We start from the raw sequence: 19,574 nt of genomic DNA, 5'->3' as shown, positions 1-19,574 counted from the left end.
ATACTAAAAGTATACGTGATATTGTTTAACTTTTAGATTTTCTTCTACTTTTCTCCTCTCTTAACATCTCTCAAACTGTATTACTGCTAACGCACATGCAGAAATGAATTCGATATTAAAAACGTAACAGGATTACCGTCATAATTTTGTAAGATATTTGCTACATCTTACAAAATTGAAGAGAATAATAGTATAAAGTTTGTAAAGAAAAATATTTCACATGTAAAACCGGAATAAACTGCCAACAGTTTAGCATATCCATGCATTCCTGCCACCGCGTGAACCGTTAGGATAATTGTGTAGTTCAAAATATAGAACAAAGTATTAATAAAATATTTTCTTAAAATTGTGATTTCCTTTTGGCTCTACTTTATAATTTTATATTAACGACATCTAGCAGATTTACGTGTAAGCTGAATGAGATCAAACGCTTTGAGCGTTATTACGCTGTGTTAAATTGCTATTTTAAGATGGCTTTGGCGCTTCTGTATCTATTCTTTCTACGAAATAAAGTGTATTAAGTATAATATATATTCCTCAATTAACTAACTGTATAGACAAGGTTCCAGGATTTTTACTCTCATAGGGGGCGCTTTTATCAAACTAGAATGTCTCCCCTAGATTGTTGAATACATATAGTCTTATAGGATAATATTACGGGGAATCTCATAAATAAGCATAATAATAAATAATTATAATTTTAAGATTTATTCAGATGAAAAATTTCAAAAATACAAGATTTATCGAGTAGAAATTTGTTAAACTCGAGGAGCTCTCATAAAAAATATGAATAATCGACGTCGACAGTGAAAGTACACAATATCTACAATCTATTGATAATAATTATTTTAATTTATAAATCACAACAATGCTTACGAGGTGTCTACACTAGGAGTAGAAGGTACGACGCAACGGGAATGACCTTGACAAGAGCCGAACTCATATGGAATATAAAAGTTTAGATCACACTAGAAACGTAAATATTAAATACATATTATATTATTTCTTTATCGAACGACTCAAGCCTTTCAGGATCCTTGCATTAGACTGGGACGTGACTAATTATTGCGTAAAAGTAATTATTGTCGGGACACATTGAGTTGGGAGAGGTCAGCGCTCGGTGTCGGCACGGGTTCTATAGCGTGGGGGGGCTGGTCGTGGTGGGGGAGCTCTCAACGCCAGCGGCTCTAGCGCCTGGCTTCCGCTATCTGGACCCGCCGCTGCCGCCGCTAGAGAATCCCCACGCTCCAGCGACCATTGCCGCCGCAAAACGCGCGGTGCTGGGGCTTCTAGCGATCCCGCCACTGAGCAGCTGGAAAGGGAGGAACGTAGATAGCGAAATCGCGCTGCGCCTGCACCGCTTCGTCCGCTTATTGCCATACTCTTTCCAAGTGTGGCGCTTCCCCGCAGCCCATCTACCGCTGACCGTAAGCATGGGCTGCTCTCCGCAGACAGCGCGCCTTGGCCCCCCTCACCTGTATAATAATTTTATTAACATATTTAATTTTGTTTATATATAATATATAATTTTAAGTTAAACTAGTTGGTGACAGTAACGTCCTTCCATAGATCTGGTTATTTCTTTCGGACACATTTTGCATATTTACCACTTAAATTTTCTACTATTTAGCCTTTGCCATTTCAAAGTCTGTTACCGAGAAACTGGGCGCAGGGGTCAGAGCTCTGGCGCTCTACTGTCTGCTGCGGGGCTGTTAGAGTCCGGCCGAGATTCACAACATTAGAGATATCAGACGATTCACTGTCATTCTCCCCGTCTGTTTCGAATAGTACCTCTTCTGACCTAAAAAAGTAGAAGAAAACATTTTCGTTAATGACGGTGAGACACACATATGTGTCATTAATGAAACAAATATTGAAGTGGTATACTTACTCTAGTGGAGGGGGCGTGGGAAGTGGCTTGTCAAAGCCTTCCTTGCCTAGTAGCCAGTAAGTGTGCATAGCACCCTTTCCCTTGATCTGCGTGAGGCCACGCGAGCGCAAACGAAATCCACCTGCCGCTGCTAACCTTTCTGCAGTCGCAGTGGATACCTGCACCCGCCATGCTGCTCCCGTTGACTCCATACGAGAAGCCGTATTGACGGTATCTCCAAACAAACAGTATCGCGGCATCGTAAGTCCCACTACGCCAGCACAGCAGGGTCCAGTGTGCAATCCAATTCGCAGATGCAGCGGAGTGGATGGTGAATGCCTTATACGAAACCGACCAGCTAAGTGCAGCAAATGTAACGCCATAGTGGCAACTGCCTGTGCATGGTCCGTACTACGTATTGGCAGACCGCCGACTACCATATACGCATCACCAATTGTCTCCACCTGCAATTGGAGCTATCAAGTCACCTATATCTCGAATAAAAGGCTACAAGAGTAAAATTGTAGTTCAAACCTTGTACACAGCGTATTGCTCGATGGCTGCATCAAAAGTAGTATATAAGTCATTAAGGAGGTCGACAACTTGCACGGGCGTTGCTCTCGCAGCAATAGAAGTAAAACCCACGATATCGCTGAAGTAAATTGACACCTCCTCGAACATTTCGGGTTCCACGCGCAGTCCTAGCAGTAACCGCTCTGCCACGGTCCTAGATAAGAAAAAGTCGATTGAGCGTAACAAAAATATTACCAATTACCGGTATGGCAACACTATTATACCTGGGGAGCATTCTGTTTAACAACTGTTCCGTTTTTTTCTTCTCGATGTCCAACTGTTCTGTTCGTTCCTTTATCAATTCTTCTAAATTATTGCTATATTTTTCTAACATTTCAAACATTGAATCCATGATGTTAACTTTTCTGCAACAATAAAGTTTATAGTGAGATGGTTAAAATAAATAAACTGTAGATGAGGCAACGTTAGTCAGTACCGTCCACTGTGCAATTGGCGAAAAACCTCGTGAAGACGGTCAAAGTCAGGGCGATGCTCAGGCTGCTCGCTCCAACACTGACGCATAATACTAACCGCTTCGGGCGGCGCTGCACCCATAGAAACTGACGGTCGGATTAATGGCGGTGGACGACACAGTTTCTCCACTATTTCTATAAAAAAATACATGATATTAATAGACAACTATAATATGAACCACTATGACACTGATGCAACTTTAAGTTTTGTGAGCTGTAAAATTGTATTACCTTCAGGCGTAAAGCTGAGCATACAGTAGGGCTCCCCTCGAACGATGACTTCTTGCATGATAATAGAAAAGGAGAACACGTCTGCTGACTGAGTAGGGGGCATTGTATCGCCCACTCGCAGCACCTCAGGCGCACACCATAGCAAGTCGCGGGGGCAGCGTAGTCCTATGGGCATGGCCTGAGCATGCCCTAGCTGTGCGACACCATAGTCTGATACTCGCAGCACCCACCGGGCATCGACAAGACAGGCACGTGATGTAAGGCAGCCATGGGCGCGCAGTGGTGACGCGTGTAGATAGCGCATTCCTCTAACCAGGTCCGTCAGCAGTGACAGCCGAAATGTCCAGTCTAGCCGCAGCTCATCCGCCTGCAATACTGCTTGAAGGGAGCCGCGTGCACCCGCACCGTACACTAATGCAGGTCGTGCAACAGAGACACACCCTGCACACAAACATACTGTTGTAGTACTTAATATACGCTCTCGTTACCCCCAGTAACATCCTTCGAGAGCGTACTAACACAACATTAAGTATGAACGAACTTTCTTAGATGGGAAACAAATGAACAGCTGTCAAAATGATGAGAGTAAATCTTAGAATAGGAACTACTTCAGTTTTTAATCAGATTATTATCCTTGATAGGTCCATAGGTTCGATCCCCGGCTGTGCACCAATGGACTTTCTGTTTATGTCCGCATTTAACATTCGCTCGAACGGTGATGGAAAACATCGTGACCGGCTTTGACCCAAAAAGTCGACGGCGTGTTTAAGGCACAAGAAGCTGATTGCATATTTTTTTTTAGTTTTTAATCTCAGATGTGGTCGACCACATTAAAATAGCAGCTTGTTAATAATGCAACGATATGTTGAACATACCAATGAAAATATTGAGATTTTCATGTCGCAAGCTTTGCATAACAAGTAAAACATCGATAGCCTTTCGTTTAAGCTCTAATGTAGCCACAGGTAGGTACTTCATATGAACCGGATCCCCCTGTAAAAAACTTTATTTTAGAACTGCCCCCTAAATACTTAAATCGTGTAATACTGATTGCGTTTTACTTTATTACTTTGTACCGAATCCTTCCATCAGGCGACAGCCTTGAAACACTACACACTGATGACGGGGCCGAGGGAGCCAGCGGTCGTTTCAGTAAGTCAGGCTGGTCAGGCAGTTCGTGTAGTTGTTGCAACCAACTTAACACACTTTCCATCCCCTCACCCACGCGTCGCTGCTCTTCCGCCGGGAACTCGAAGTCCACCGGCGCTAGCACGACAGCAGTCCGTGGACGCCTACGCACACCATGCCGCCAACTCATCGCACGACGCAGAACAACTACAGTTACCATAACTGCAGCTAGGACTGCACCTGCTGCACCAGCTGCTCCAACCGCGCAGACTGCCTCTCCCGGCAGCCGCTCTACTCCAATCTCTTGATTCACTTCTGCGTGATTGATACACCACGTCTCGAATTCACTACCCCCTTCCCACCTAACATCCGTGTGCCAACTGTCATCTGCCGATTGGGTGGTCTCAGTTAACGATATCGTAACCAGCTCCCAGGTAGCTGATCCCTCAATCATTCTACTCTCGTATATATCAAAAGAATACATGATAGATCCGGTATTGTTATACGGTGCTTCAAGCAAGTATGTATACGTGTCAATCGGAGCGCGTTCAATGAATACCAAGCTGTTAATATAATCAGCGGCGTTGAGTCCTATAGAATTAGTATTTTGTTTCATTGCATTATCAATATCAACTGAAGCCACCGAAGCTGGAGATCTTGTGGAGTTGACTCTGTAAAATTGAAAAATTTCGGCCCATTCTAACTGTCGTTCTGAATCATTGCGAGTAGATCTTGGGCTTATGTTCGCCTGTGTATTGTTATTTAAATCATTGTGTAATTTTAAATTATCATAAATGTACGCAAAAGACCGATGTCTCGCAGAAGGCATAATGGTCGAAACAAACGGTCGCCGTACTATTAGCACGGGGTGAACTCCATACTTCTTGTCCTGTTCATCATAGTTTCGATCGTCGCAGAGAATAGAAACTGTAAAATAATAAATAAATCGTTTATTTGCAAAGAAAGTGGTACATTTAGATCGAATAATCATAAAAATCCGCACAATCAGCCATACAAAAATAGGCATGCAAACGTCATATTAATTATCATTATAATATAAGTTAAGTTATTTATAATTATTATCAAACTTATGGTTTAAATACTCGCCCAAGCTATGAAGGCACCTTACCCTTAAATATTTAATCACTTTCCCCTTGAAAGCCTTCACCTTCCAATCTGCCGTATAATAGATTGCAAGGTGATTAAATAGTTTGATAGCCATGGCGTAACAATTTTTTGACGTAACAAAAATGTTTTAATTAATTATTCTCCACGAAAATTTTACTAAGTATAGTTTCGCATTTCTAGAAACTAGAAATAACATTCTAGAAAAGAACTAGAAACGCGAAACTAATAATTACAAAAAAAATAAGTCAGTAATTTTACTTACTGTGTGTTTGCTCATTATATTTAGATTGAATATCTGTTTGGCGCAGTTGTAGTCCTATATTAAGAAGGGCTCGTTCCACTTCTGTCAATATAGATGTGCAAAGATCTGATTGTTGGTGCCGATGCGCTACCAGCAATGTAGCACTCCGCCAACGCAGGCGAAGGGCAAGAGCAGCCAGCGAAGCAGCCCGCGCGTGAGGTTCAGCGCAGGAGGCAGGCGCACGACTCAGCATGGACAGCGCTCCACATAAGGCGGCGCCGCCCCATCCTGCGCTTATCACAATTCCACCTTGAACTGCTATCTTTAAACCAGCTGTCGCAACGTGTTGCTGCCATCCTGTACCACACGTCTCTGCAATAACATGAATTCATGTGTGTTTTTCGAAGAAGGAAAAATAGGACTAATCCTAGTCCTTATTATAGTGAAATAGAAATTATTTACAAACCGTTGTAGTTCAGAACTGTAAAGGGACGCGGTGGTGTAATTCCCCCAGAGGATGCGATAAAATTCTCGAGAGCCGTTTCCGAGAACAAAAAGGTGTCGTTAAAACGACAGGCCGAGCGAAGCACCAGGAGCAGCGGCGCAGCAGCGGTAGTGGCGACGACGAGCGCAGCGAAGGTGGATAGCGTTGCGAGAGCAGCAGCTAGCATGACCCCGATGGCACTATGGGGCGCTGCGGGCGCTACGGGCGGCCCTCATGAGGGCAGTGTGTCGATTACACGCTTGGCCGCGTCCTCCACACTTCACCGCGCCACATCAAACTGGACCGAGACCTTTCTCTCACTACAAACAAATCGATTTAAGTTTATTTTTGTTTATGATTTTCTACTTAATACCCAACATATTTTCTAATTAATCGTTGAAGCGACTTAACATAGAATTAGGTAATATATTTTCAAGATGTAAATATATCTGACTACGGTTTCGCTAAGTGATAATAGGAAATGTTGTTATTTTAAATAAGCGAAATAATTAAAGCCAAATTCCGTATTTGAATATTGTTTTGAAAACGAATAACACAGATATAAATTCTAAAACAAAAATGTATGTACTGTTATATAAATGTTATGTATATATGTTATTGAATGAAATATATTCGCCTTTCTAACATGTCCATTGTGTTCTGTGAGTATATAATTGTAATAATTATTAATATTATAAAATCCGTATCCACTATCCCTAAATGTTTGACAATAATATACTAATCGGTACACGAGAGATTTATTATAAAGCAAACAATATAATAAAAATACAGTGGATTTTTTAACTACATAGATTTTTCTTTAGATTATGTATTTATATATATGTAAATCGCCATTATTAATAATATGAATACAAATAACACTTTTACAGCAATTTGTAATTAATATCAATAGTAAAATCGTTAGTAGGATTAGGTCACTATGATTTACATACAATATATTTTCACATGAAGACTCTGTCAATAATGAGGATAAAATTCGATAACTAATGATATGTGAGTGTGGTACCAAGAGTCGAGGTCTGAATATACTCGTAATACTAGAGATGTTCCTACCTGAGAGTGTGCAGCGCGCGTAAAGCGTACATTACAGCGCGCCACAGGTAGCATCGGGCGCGCGGCGCGTCACAGACGGGACTGCTGCTTGCTTCCGCCCGCTGCACAATGCCTGCTGATTCGCGCCTGCGCGCACCCTGCTGTTTTCGCCACTTGCGTGATTGGATCCGTGATCTCATTGATAGCTCATATCGGTGGTTCATTGTGTTAAGACTAGTTGAGTATAATTTAATAATTATACTTTTAAGCTTTTCCTTTCCTATAACCGTCTTTTGATTTTTAAACAAACATTCTATCTGCGTTCTCTGAATACGTATGGCAACAATTATTTAAAAGTAATGATTAGTTTTTTTAAATCTAGACAGCGATTTAAAAATGTATTTATAAAATAAGTAGGTACCTACCGATGTTATTTAATGTAATATTATTTAAAATACTAAACCGTATAAGCATCGTTAAAATAAAAATCGCTTTCAAAATTACACGACAGTGTTCTCTTGCTATATACATAACCCTATTTTATAATTATTATAGTATTGGACATAACGTTTAATATGATTTTTGTGTTTTTGGGGAATACCGACTAATGAGCGTATATATGTATCTTATTATAGTTAATTTGAGTTCCCAAAGATGGCAGTCAATTAAAATACTTATTAATGTTGCGTTTTAAAAGTCGTCTAGTTTTCCAGTAGATGACACTCCAAAATCAAATTATAAAATCAAGATTTACTATAATATACTTAAAGGGCATAAAAACCTACGCATCAAAAGGTAAACATTCACAGTTTTCTAAGTCCTATGTCCTAACCGACAAAAAAAATATAACGCCTAAGTCAAAAGTCTCAGTATGTCAGTATAATATTTTATCTATGCTCAAAAAGTACTCCTCATGTGTGATGTGTTCTGTGACCAGTCTTTCTGTGGTATCATAACAGTTAACTAAAGGATAAGGAAACATTAAAATTTTCTTTGATACATTTTTGATTTTTAATAATTATTGTATTAATCTAGCGACGTCAAAACTCTTTACACATTTAGTGAAAAGTGAGAAGAAACGCTTACGGTATAAATAAGATCATCTCGGTTTGTTGTTAATATAATCCGTATTTGGTGAGCAAAAATACTAAAAACCTGCTATTAAATTTTTTATTAAAGTATGAGAATATAATTTGATAGCTTTTATGAAATGCCCATTAATTTGGTAAACTTTAGTACGTAGTATAAACTATATGAATATAGTTCCGTGGGTATATTTGAATACAAAGATGACTATTTCACTATCATAGATTTCCATTAGTTGGTTCCATTATTTTTATTATGAAAATTTTCCCTAGTTAAAAGCGATTTTACCTTTATGCTCTGTTTAAAAGCAATAAAATGTTGTTAAGACCAAATTCCTGTGAATATTTGTTTAAGTCCTCATTTTCTTGACATTAGTTTGGTCATTGCCTAAACAATAATTCCGAATATTTATTTATCTTAGGATTTTTGCTAAAATTATCATTAAATAAATAATCGCTAATTGTCAATCGAGATTGTTATAATACATGATTTACATGTATTATAAAAATTCATTGGTAAAATTAATGTTAAAATTTAACTTTATTATAAATTGTGTTTTAATTTAAGGAATATGCTCTAACTGCAGCACTCAATCTAGAATGGTAACTCTAAGTTAAATTTTGAAGTTAATTGGAGCTCATAATAAAATGGAAAAATTTAAAAAGTTATTTCCTAATAAGGAAGGATTTATTGTATTTGCTTTATATATAATATTATTTGTTTTTCAAGGTAAGACTAGATGCCTTACGAATATTGTTCTGAATTATGATCTATTACTAAGTCAAATTTCATTTCAGGTGTTTTCATTACTGCATCTAAAACTGAAAATGGAATATATGACTACAATACAACACTAGTTGTTTTTTTATCTGAATTGTTAAAGCTATTCATTTCTGCTGCTCTTTATACATATAAAAGAGGGTAAGTGTAATTTACTTTTCTTGAGAGTAAATGTATACAATAGATGATTCACAATAGTATTTCTTTTTCAGAGATAAACCTAATATATTTAAAGCTATTTCAAATAATTATAATCTTCTGCTCCAGTATTTCATACCATCATTGCTATATTGTTTTTACAATAATTTAGCTTTTATCAATTTATCACATTATGATCCAACATCTTACTATATTCTCCTGCAATTCAGAGTAGTATTGACAGCATTTATTTTTCAGGTGAGTATTACATACTGTTATCAACAGCTATAAAAATTAATTATAAAAATGTAATGAGAAGATTACAATCTATATGATAAAAATTTATCAAGTAGTCATTTCCTTTCAGTTCCTATTCAAGAAAAAGTTAGCATTCATCCAATGGATATCTCTAGGCATACTTACACTTGGTTGTATGTTGAAGAACTTTGATGCAGCTACAATAACATCCAAGGGAGATGCTGATAGTATCTGGTCTCAGATATTTAACATCTATTTTGTTTCAATAAACTTTCAAAACTTCTGTTCATGCTTAGCAGGCACTTATAATGAATATTTGCTCAAAACAAAGGGGTCCAATGTAGACATATTCCTACAAAATGTTTTCATGTATTTGGATTCTGTCATTTGCAACTTTTTTATTCTCATGTGCAAAGGAGAAGTTCTTACTATGTTTAAAGATTTTCAATCTTTAGGTGATGTGTTTGTTATATTAATCACTGTAAATAGTGCTATTGTAGGGATAGTGACAAGCTTCTTTTTGAAGAATTTGAATTCAATTCTCAAAACATATGCTAGTGCTTTAGAGTTAATAATAACAGCTGTGGTATGTTATATTTTATTTCATATACTAATTACATTTTACACAATAGTATCTATTTGTTTAGTTGTTATATCTGTGGCTATGTATTTCAAAAATCCAGTAAATAATACTAATGTTGAGAGTGAACAGATGAGAAAAGACAAAAAGCCACTTTTGGATGTAGTTGTTCAATAGACTGAACTAAAAATTAGAGGCTATGAGATTATATAACATAAGTTGACAAAAATGTATACAAGAACACCTAGGCTTCTTCAATATTATCCTCCTTTTACTTGTTTTAAACTGCCTCAATAAAAATAAATTAAGAATTAATAAGAAAGATCTTTCCTTTATTATATCATAACAATTAATAGTTCTAAAGCTAGGGGCTATGGTTATAAAATTCAATTTGCCCAATTAAGTGGTATGTATTAGCTAGCAACATGAATTGGTCTAGTCAGATCTATGAATAATCAACATATAACTATAAATTTTGCAGTGTGGCTAGATCATGATTAATGTATTACATTATTCACTATTAAGAAATTCTACAAATGAGTCATAACAAATATGATATTAAATAATTATGTGATTGTGGTTTCGCCAAAGGCTTATATTAATCAGTATTATAATTTTAATATTCTTAATGTACCAGGATTATTGAAAAGTTAAATTACAATATTATGAGAAAGTAATTAATATATGTCAAACATTTGTAGTTTTTAAATAATGCCATAAATGTGAAAATATTTTTTTTACTAATACATATATCAATTTAAACAATGTATTCAAAATTGTCAACTAACATACACTTTTCTTAAATGTCTCTGTCACTTATATTTCTAGTTTAACAATCTTAAATTTTTGACAAACCACTCATGCAATATAAAAAAAAATGCTATAGGCCTTTTTTATTTTAGACTGTTAATCTAATCTCAAAAGATTTAAAGTTTAACTGCATTGTAATTAAATCTAATCTTTTAATTATGAAAAATGATAATAAATAAATAATATAATATCAAATGTTTTTACTGTTTCAATACATTTTTTTTGTGATTTAAGTACCTAATATATTTGTTTAAATTGGTTTATACAGCAATGTTGTAACATACTTCTTCCTGTGTCTGTGTGTTGCAGATAGCACCATAACTCCATCCTTAATTGATAACGCATATAAATGGTTCAACATCACATGATTGGGTTCTGGTAAAAGTGTTGGCTCACACTGAAAATTTAAATATTGTTCATTCATTACTGTCACCTTAAGTAGTGTGATTGTTGATTGCTTGATTGTAAATAAGCATCATTTCATTGAAATAAATAAATAGTACAATAACAATGAACATTCCTGTTAAATAATTTTTAAGTTTAATAAAATTAAATAAAGGATTACATCAAATTTGGTTAAGTATAATTTTTTTTATATTGGCATTAGAAACAGTTGGAGAAATGAAAACAATATCTATTTAGCTTTTTAGTATGTTGACCACATAGATATTGATTGATATTAAAAAAAAAACAGTGTTGATACATTCCTCTGCTTAATTTTAGGTGTAGGGATAAGCCTTATACAGGTTGTAAAAATGTTCTAAATTTTGTAAAGGCATGCCAGTTTAATTACATAGCTCAAATACTGAGAGTTGCATGCTGAAGCCACTAGTAGCCATCCTTGCTTTTTTTGATTAAGCATATAAAATTCAATAAAATATGAAATTATCCTACCGATAATGGTGTATCTTTATTTAAAATAACTTGCAACAGGTGGGGTGGTAATATTGGAGGCCCAGATACTTTTTCCCAGGGCTTGGATTGTGGGATTTCCTAAAAAAAAGCATCATATTCATGAGAACATATAAATCATTCCTTTTCTTTATTACAGAAAAAGTTAATATTTATAATAGAAACCTGGGAATATTCAGTCTGCGCTGAACTGTGTATGCCTTCACTGTCTTTAGCAAGAGCTTGAAATACTTCAAAATCAGACATTTTCACAGTTACCAAATTGTTTTTAGATCCCATACCATTGTCTACAACTTTCTAAAAAAATAAAATGACTTGTTAAATTTATTTAATAATCTTAATAAAAAAAACAATTTTTAATAGTAATGTTGTATTTATATAGTTATTTATGTCTAGTAAATTAAAATGAAAACATTAATCATATTAAAATTCCTATGTACATTTTGAAAAAAGCAATGTTGAATTTTTTGTGAAATAAAGACTTTTTATAAAATAGGAAGTATAAAACTTAATCATTATTATTTATAAAAAAGGGATGATGATATTGTTTCTATAAGGTGCCATACATAGTTGGTTACTTACTACTGTAGGATCATGTCTCCATTCTCCATCTACGAAATATTTATACTGATGCTCACCTTCTGGTAGGTCAATAATAGTTACAAAATCTCCATGAGATTTCACCATAGGAATTGTTTTCCATTCAGTAAATGTTCCACTAATAAAAACCTGTAATGGTTAATAACAGCCTATTAGTATTATTTACTATTAATGTAATTTCTAAGAGGTCAACAAAATAAACCTGTTTTCCTCCTCCTTCCCATTTGAATACTGTAGGTAATACTTGAACATCTTCTATATTCTTATTGCTTCCAGTTAATGTATTTGATCTTTTACGGGGCATAGGTTCTTCATCATGATCTGCATGTTCAGGCACACATTTTGTATAATATGGAGCTCCTTCTTCAAGGTTATTGTCATCGTCTCGACCGCTTCGGTCATCGTCTGTTTTCTTATCAAATGTAAAGGCCTCTCCATCTTTCGTTGGAGATGATGGCCCAACTTCAACATGTTTACTTTGATGATCTTTTGTCCATTCCTTAGGAGGGTTACTCCCTGCGTTACCCATTCTTGGCTTAGGTAATAAAGGGTACTTACATACACAGTCACTTCAACGACATTAAAGTTTGTAAAGGGTTATCAAATCTGAAATGTGTATTATTTGTTAAATGGTATATCAATTGCAATAAATATTTTATTCTATGATGTTAACTAAAAACACACTGAAACCTTGTTTTGATTCTATAAAGTTCGAACCATTCAAACATAATTTTGAAGTTTGAACTCTAGATTTTTTCGCATTCCTATTTCCTACCCACTCATTTTTCACTTGACAGCCGACAGCCACAGTTCCCAAGACTTTGGCACAAATGAGTATTGAGTACTATCTATAAAAGCCGTATATTTGTGAAATGACATACATGAATGACGTTACTTGATACTGATTTTTAATAGCATTGAATATTGCATATATTGCAGACTCCGTCTTTCGTTAGAGGTACTTTCATTTTGATGGAAAAACAAATAAGTAATTAAAGCCACAAATTCAGGAAGAATGCTACTGATACGGAAAGTTATTATTTCTCAAAGTTGTGGATCGATACTTGGTGCATATGTAAGATAATAATAGTTATTTATTAAACAGAAATTGTTCTTACAAGAAATAGTCGATAAAGAAGATCCCAGAGATAGGAGTTATAGTACTCATGGATACTTACCTGTAAAAATTGTGTTATTATCTTTTATAATTCGATTTATTGACCTATATTTTAACAATGACAAAGGAAGAAGAGGATACAACTTGGTAAGTATTTATTACCTTCATAGATACTTTGTTGCAGGATTTGCATTTGTTATTCTATATCGTATGTTTTCAGGTTGATTGAGCTAGAATCGGCGCTCTTAGATGGTGCCTCATCATATGAAATAAACAACATAACAAAAGGTAAAAGAATTCCTGATAGCCTTCGAGCTGATATCTGGCTAGTGTGTCTTAATTGTCAGGACAGTGCAAACCAGTTACTTATGTTTGATGAAATATTTGATTTGCATAACCAAAATGATCTAAGAGATGATGTGAAAAAATTTGTTCAAAAACTTGACAATGATGATGATGAAAAATTGTCAGTGATTTCAGACATTGAGTCAATTATAACATTCTATTGCAAATCTAAATCACTTAACTATGCATCTAGTAATGGCTGGGTAGAAATATTATATCCACTCTTAAGTTTAAAATTGCCACGCTCTGATACCTATAACCTTTTTGAAAAGATATTAAAGTTATACATTCCAAGTGCATGTGTGGCTAATGGTGTACCTTTTCACATTTTACGTTTGATTATTCAATATCATGACCCGGAACTGTGTTCTTTTTTGGATACTAAAAGGATTACACCTGAGCAATACTGTATGCCATGGCTTCGGTCACTCTTCTCTGGGACTTGTAACTTGGAAGTAGTTCTATTTATGTGGGATTTATACTTCCAGAGGTCTGACCCCTTCTTTATATTCTTCTTATGTTTGATAATGATTATAAATGCAAGAGAACAACTATTACAAATGAAAGAGGATGGTAAAGCAACAATAATTGAATGCTTAAGAAAAATGCCTGGAGATTTGGATGCTAATGATGTTTCAGATTTCTGTTCTTTAGCTCATTACTATTCTCTAAAGACACCAGTTTCTTTCCGTGAAGATGTGCTAGAGGTATTGTTCTCCGATTGTGGTCTTGAAATAAATTCAAAGCTCTATTCTCAAGCTTTATGTCTTCCATTGGCTGTCCATGAGCTTATTGAGAGTGCTACCATTGACAGTATGGATTCAGACACTGTCAAGTTTTTTTTAGTGGATTGCCGTCCAGCAGAGCAGTACAATGCTGGTCACTTATCAACAGCCTTCCATCTTGACTGCAACCTGATGCTGCAAGAACCCAATGCTTTTAACACAGCGGTACAAGGCTTGCTGAGCGCCCAAAGGCAAGCTCTAGCTGCAGGTTCACTGGCAGCTGGTGAACATTTATGTTTCGTTGGATCGGGTAGAACTGAAGAAGATAGCTATGCACATATGGTTGTAGCATCTTTCCTCAAAAGAAATATAAAGCACGTGTCGATGCTCGACGGCGGATTCGTGGCGATTCACGATTACTTTGGACCACACATGACTGATTGCTTAGAGGATCACAATCAGGCAAAGTGTTTAGTGTGCGCTCCCAATAATAATAACGTACAATCGGAGTTAAGGGAGACAAAGAGAAGGGAAAACATTCCAGCTATTCAGTTGTTTGGCAAGTTATCGTCAGCAATGAGGGCTAAGAGTCAGGAGGTCAAAGGAAAGTTAATTGAGTACATAGTTAATCCAAATTCGCAGAGTAACACAAGCGATTGGCACGTATCCACATCTGACCGTAAGGATAGCCGATATAGGAACGTGCCGCCTGTGTTTACTATTAACGATGACGACGACGAATCCTACTCTGATGTGAGACCGGATCCAGCTGAGCTCGCAGACGAGATCGTACAAACACAGTCTTTTCTAAAAGGACCGAATGTGATCAATAGTTTTCAATGTCAAGAAGTGCTATACAATGGTTATATGTATGACTCATTCCTAGTTGTAACGGAAACCCATTTAGTTATTCTACGTGAAATCCCGAACAAGAAAGGTTTCGCTAAGGTGTTGTCAAGGCGGCTGCTGTCAACCATTGTCAAGATCACGGCTAAGAAGAGACACCCGGAATTGATCACATTTAAGTATGGTGTGCCTGATGGTGATAGCTTGCTTATTAAAGATATGGATCGCTTTCTCATTCCGGATGCTTCGCTTGCGACTAAAGTTGTTTCTAACCAGATTGTTACGCAGCTAGACAATAAATCTGAGTAATATTTCTATCTTGTTTCACACTGGTTTAGTTTAATGCATACTTGCCATTCTGTCGTTATATTAGATTGTTTAATTAGTGTACATTAAATACTATATGATTTGCACATAGCACTGTTAAATTAAAGTTTCTTATAAGTACCTACAGGTAGTAAATTACTAATAAATAATAGTTAGTAATAACGTAATGCACGTGATTTTTTTCTGTAAAATAGATTTATCACTATTCACCGCACCACATTGCATTCACAGCATTCCAGTACACTATTAATTTATATAATATTTTTATTTAAATGTTATTTTTATATTATTTTGTTATAAATGTCCATATTAACCATTGAGAGTAATATTATTGTGATTGTAGTACCTACTGTTTTAAGATTTAGAAATATATGTGTAACAAAGATTAACTAGAGTATTTAAATGTATTTATTATAGGAAATGTTTTATTAAATTGCGCAAATTATTTTTATTTTTGGTTACGTTTTTTACAATTTATCATTTAGTTTTCGCTCCGTTCTATTAATTTCCATTCCAGATCGTAAAATCATTTAAAGCAGTACGTATAAAATTTGTAACTTAGTATGTTATTACGTAGTAAAAATTTACACAGGTATTATATTGGCTTCGCCACGGCATGTGCCGCATGTGACTACCAAAATTGTATTTAATGTATGAAATAATTCTGTAAAGCTACGTGCTTATGGTTGCCAGTTTCATATCTTGACAACGAAAACTATGATAAAATTTACAAAATTTTTGTTTCTTAGATGGATCTGACTGGTGAAAAATTTTGTAACCTCCACCTTCCGTGGATCATAAACTCATCGTCATTGAGATTCAGTATTCCTGGAAAATAAGTTGCCTAAAATTCGTTTTAATGTACATTTGTTAACTCCACGCGTAATTTGGCCTAGTTCCTTGTGAATTTTACCTTAATCGTATCGTATATTTGTTAACAGCAAACAAGCAAGCCTGAGTCATATTAATCACGAATGTGAATGTGATGTGAAAATGTGTTAGAATTCTTGCTCATAATAGGTAATTGCTCGATTGAAATGGTCGAAAGAAATTCGCGTAGAAAACCTGTTGATGTATCCGACGACGACTATTAGCACGGATGGTTTCTTTACTTTTGTGCTAAAATGCATTTAGAGCGATTAAAATTTGAGAGTCCAACTGTACACTGACATCGGACCTTACTCTATAACTTCAGCATCTGGAGATTCGATGTAGTTCTTTCAATGTCTGTAGCGCTGATGTCGCAAACTTGGGAACGCGTGTCAACGAGCTAGCGAGCCTTGAAATCAGTATTTGGGTGGCGTTATCACTTCACATCAGATAAGCCTCCTGTTATGTATTTAAAAAAAACTCTTTATGGGATCAGGATCAGTATCGCTATTGAAAACCACAGAATTAAGGGCTCAACGGAGAATTTTGAATTGAAGATCTTAATGTCATCATGCTACTGTGTCTGTCTTATGACTTTTAAACATAATTTGGATGTTATTGTCTAAAATCAAATTACTCTTAAAGTTTACCACGCCATACTAAAATTGTACCTCTTTAAAATAGTTTAGTGGGTAATTTGATTCCCCTTGGACACCTTAGGTAGCCAATCGAAATCGTGGTTTGAAAGTTGGTATTTCAGCACTTTTATAGTTATCAACAAATATGGTGGACAACAAATTCGCAATAGTTTATGGAAATATTGACTTTTTAAATATAATAATCGTACTTAAGTTTTCGCATTTCTATGTATTTTATCTGTCGACCGATTTGTTCGAAAGTTTTAATAGCGACCGATATTGTTTTGTGAAGAAGTTATTGTTTTAAAGATTTTATGAATTGTCAAACGAGTCATTCTTGAAATATACTTGATAAATATACATGTTTTTTATTTAAATGTATTCATGTGGGATAATAAATTGGCTAATTAAATTATAAATATACAATATATTTGTTTATTTAGAAAAGGGGGCAAACAAGAAGAAAGGTCATCTGATGTTATGTGATACCGTCATCTATGGATACTCACGCTGCCAGACGGTTAAAAAGTGCGTTGCCGGCCTTTTAAGAATTTGTAGTCTTTTCTTGAAGGGGTCCTTCGTCGAATGTATAGTAAGGTATGGTATTTTATGTTAGGTTAATGTTGGTATATGTTTATGGCGTACCAGAGGTTTTGAGTTTGATTCCCAGTGATTTATAATTTTTCGGGCTATTAAGTACGCAACGGTTACTTAACAGTTAACAAAAAAGGTAGAAATGTGTTTCAACGACTTCACCCAGTCATTTACTCAAGACTGAGATACTACATTGTAAATATTAGGGAATGCAATCTCGAGGTGAATCGCTAATTCGTCTAGTTAGTAATTACAATCTAGAGTAGTTTTCGAAAACCAACTTTTAATCGTAATAAAACAAAATCCAATGAAAACTATTAAGATGTGTTTATGAAATACATTAAGATACGAAATTATTTTAAAGAATAATATTTATTGTAACTATTCCTAGTATTTATCAACAAAAAAATATATAATAAATCAAGAAACATATTCATTACTTATTTTTATATGAGCCCTCCGCTTCCCCTACCTAGCCTAGATTGTATTGGAGAAAGCTGCTGAAAATGCCCTCTCAGACTGAACACTGAACACAAACCGTGCAGGCCAAGAAAGGGGAAATAAAAAAACACTGGGTAGCACCAGCTTGACCAAGCTATTATAAGAAGCATGTAAATTTAAATACTTTGCAATAATTAAAAGAGCAAATTTTAGTTTTCCATTTCGATGTTAATCTCATTACCAGCAGTGTATGCGTTTAAAAGGGTATCTGACCCGACGCTGAGAGATACGCTTGTTAATCGAAGAGAATAACTTTTCTGATACTACTGCAATTTCTACAAACAATTTCGTTAATCCTACCAGATCTCGTGTTGTTACGCTTCGGGATTGATCTCGTAAAATGGCACGGGATCTCGACAGACGGGATTGCATTCTCTAGACTAAATATTCACAGAGAAATAAAAAAATGATTTTTTTTTTCTTATAATATGTATATTTTATTAGCATACTTCGTCACGACTCATTCCATGTGGCGAAGACAATTGACTAACTGTAGTTTTAGACATGCACCTTATTTTAATCAACACGATAATTTAAAAAATAAAGCTTAAGTAATTGACCGTCATAATGAACAACATATTATACATTTTATTTAATCATATATCATAAATAGGATTTCAAATCAAGTTAAAATGGTACTTAATAAATATGGTAAAACAGTATATTTTGTTTTAATAACGTCGTGTCGTTCATTATTTTGTTTATAATTATCGCTAAATAAATAATACCAACATAAGCGAACAAGGACCATAACAATAATGGCTTGCCATATCTATGGTATTACAACAATTCATATTTATTTATTTATCTGTGGTAGCAGCGCGCATGCGCTGTGGGATGTTGTATTTTGGTGGGCCCTTTATGTTATTGGTGTTGAATTAAATATAAAAATGTCATTGCAAAGAACAAAAACGTTCCAAAACGTCAATGTTTACATGATTGTTATGTACTGCACAGAATAAAGCGAGAAGTTATAAGAGTATACAATATTCAATAAGAGTAATGAAATTATTAGTGAGAATTATATTATTAAGTATTGCCTTGAATTGGTTCATGGTTTATTAGCTTTGACCGACGACTAAAAAGTGGCAGTCCTTTTGAAAAAATTACAATCTTCTGGCCTTTTGGCTTGGCCACGCTACGTTCTTACATATACTTTGATCCCAATTAAACAAGGAGCTGTATACCCACTTTAAATAATTATAATAAATGAACGATACCCATCTATGAATTATACTACATGACTAATATTAAAAATATTTACAT

General features: G+C 35.2%; 4 protein-coding genes across 9 annotated transcripts; 2 read left to right on the top strand and 2 right to left on the bottom strand.

Moving 5' to 3' along the window:
• Positions 1 to 769: 769 nt before the first annotated feature.
• LOC123708961 (retinal guanylyl cyclase 1) lies at positions 770 to 7,300 on the bottom strand. Of its 2 annotated transcripts, XM_045660009.1 has the most exons (12): positions 7,203 to 7,300; positions 6,111 to 6,448; positions 5,666 to 6,016; positions 4,217 to 5,202; positions 4,023 to 4,140; positions 3,148 to 3,588; positions 2,880 to 3,051; positions 2,668 to 2,808; positions 2,405 to 2,597; positions 1,892 to 2,334; positions 1,656 to 1,801; positions 770 to 1,475 (listed from the first exon to the last, which is right to left on the bottom strand). In XM_045660009.1, the coding sequence occupies exons 2-12, from the start codon at positions 6,313 to 6,315 to the stop codon at positions 1,111 to 1,113; spliced, it is 3,561 nt and encodes a 1,186-aa protein (XP_045515965.1). In that variant the 5' UTR covers positions 6,316 to 6,448; positions 7,203 to 7,300; the 3' UTR covers positions 770 to 1,110. The 2 variants fall into 2 exon arrangements, with proteins under 2 accessions (XP_045515965.1, XP_045515966.1); XM_045660010.1 differs by lacking the exons at positions 5,666 to 6,016; positions 6,111 to 6,448; positions 7,203 to 7,300 and adding an exon at positions 5,405 to 5,461.
• An 831-nt stretch (positions 7,301 to 8,131) lies between these two features.
• On the top strand, positions 8,132 to 10,249 carry LOC123708471 (UDP-galactose transporter senju). Of its 4 annotated transcripts, none has more exons than XM_045659191.1 (5): positions 8,132 to 8,315; positions 8,835 to 8,996; positions 9,065 to 9,188; positions 9,260 to 9,443; positions 9,553 to 10,249. In XM_045659191.1, the coding sequence occupies exons 2-5, from the start codon at positions 8,915 to 8,917 to the stop codon at positions 10,198 to 10,200; spliced, it is 1,038 nt and encodes a 345-aa protein (XP_045515147.1). In that variant the 5' UTR covers positions 8,132 to 8,315; positions 8,835 to 8,914; the 3' UTR covers positions 10,201 to 10,249. The 4 variants fall into 4 exon arrangements, with proteins under 4 accessions (XP_045515147.1, XP_045515148.1, XP_045515149.1 ...); XM_045659192.1 differs by having other exon boundaries at positions 8,136 to 8,268; XM_045659193.1 differs by having other exon boundaries at positions 8,136 to 8,288.
• An 89-nt stretch (positions 10,250 to 10,338) lies between these two features.
• On the bottom strand, positions 10,339 to 13,161 carry LOC123708474 (5'-AMP-activated protein kinase subunit beta-1). Of its 2 annotated transcripts, none has more exons than XM_045659196.1 (6): positions 13,036 to 13,161; positions 12,548 to 12,951; positions 12,328 to 12,474; positions 11,911 to 12,042; positions 11,728 to 11,826; positions 10,339 to 11,230 (listed from the first exon to the last, which is right to left on the bottom strand). In XM_045659196.1, exons 2-6 carry the CDS (start codon positions 12,872 to 12,874, stop codon positions 11,084 to 11,086), a joined length of 852 nt encoding a protein of 283 aa, XP_045515152.1. In that variant the 5' UTR covers positions 12,875 to 12,951; positions 13,036 to 13,161; the 3' UTR covers positions 10,339 to 11,083. The 2 variants fall into 2 exon arrangements, with proteins under 2 accessions (XP_045515152.1, XP_045515151.1); XM_045659195.1 differs by having other exon boundaries at positions 13,030 to 13,153.
• Positions 13,162 to 13,244: 83 nt separating this feature from the next.
• LOC123708245 (TBC1 domain family member 23) lies at positions 13,245 to 15,693 on the top strand. The gene is made up of 2 exons (XM_045658857.1): positions 13,245 to 13,609; positions 13,683 to 15,693. Exons 1-2 carry the CDS (start codon positions 13,581 to 13,583, stop codon positions 15,685 to 15,687), a joined length of 2,034 nt encoding a protein of 677 aa, XP_045514813.1. The 5' UTR covers positions 13,245 to 13,580; the 3' UTR covers positions 15,688 to 15,693.
• Positions 15,694 to 19,574: the final 3,881 nt, after the last annotated feature.

The sequence above is a fragment of the Pieris brassicae genome, chromosome 4, assembly GCF_905147105.1.
Source record: "Pieris brassicae chromosome 4, ilPieBrab1.1, whole genome shotgun sequence".
Taxonomy (NCBI): domain Eukaryota; kingdom Metazoa; phylum Arthropoda; class Insecta; order Lepidoptera; family Pieridae; genus Pieris; species Pieris brassicae.
The sequence above is the reverse complement of the archived record's forward strand: the minus strand, read 5'-3'. Positions and strand labels throughout refer to the sequence as shown.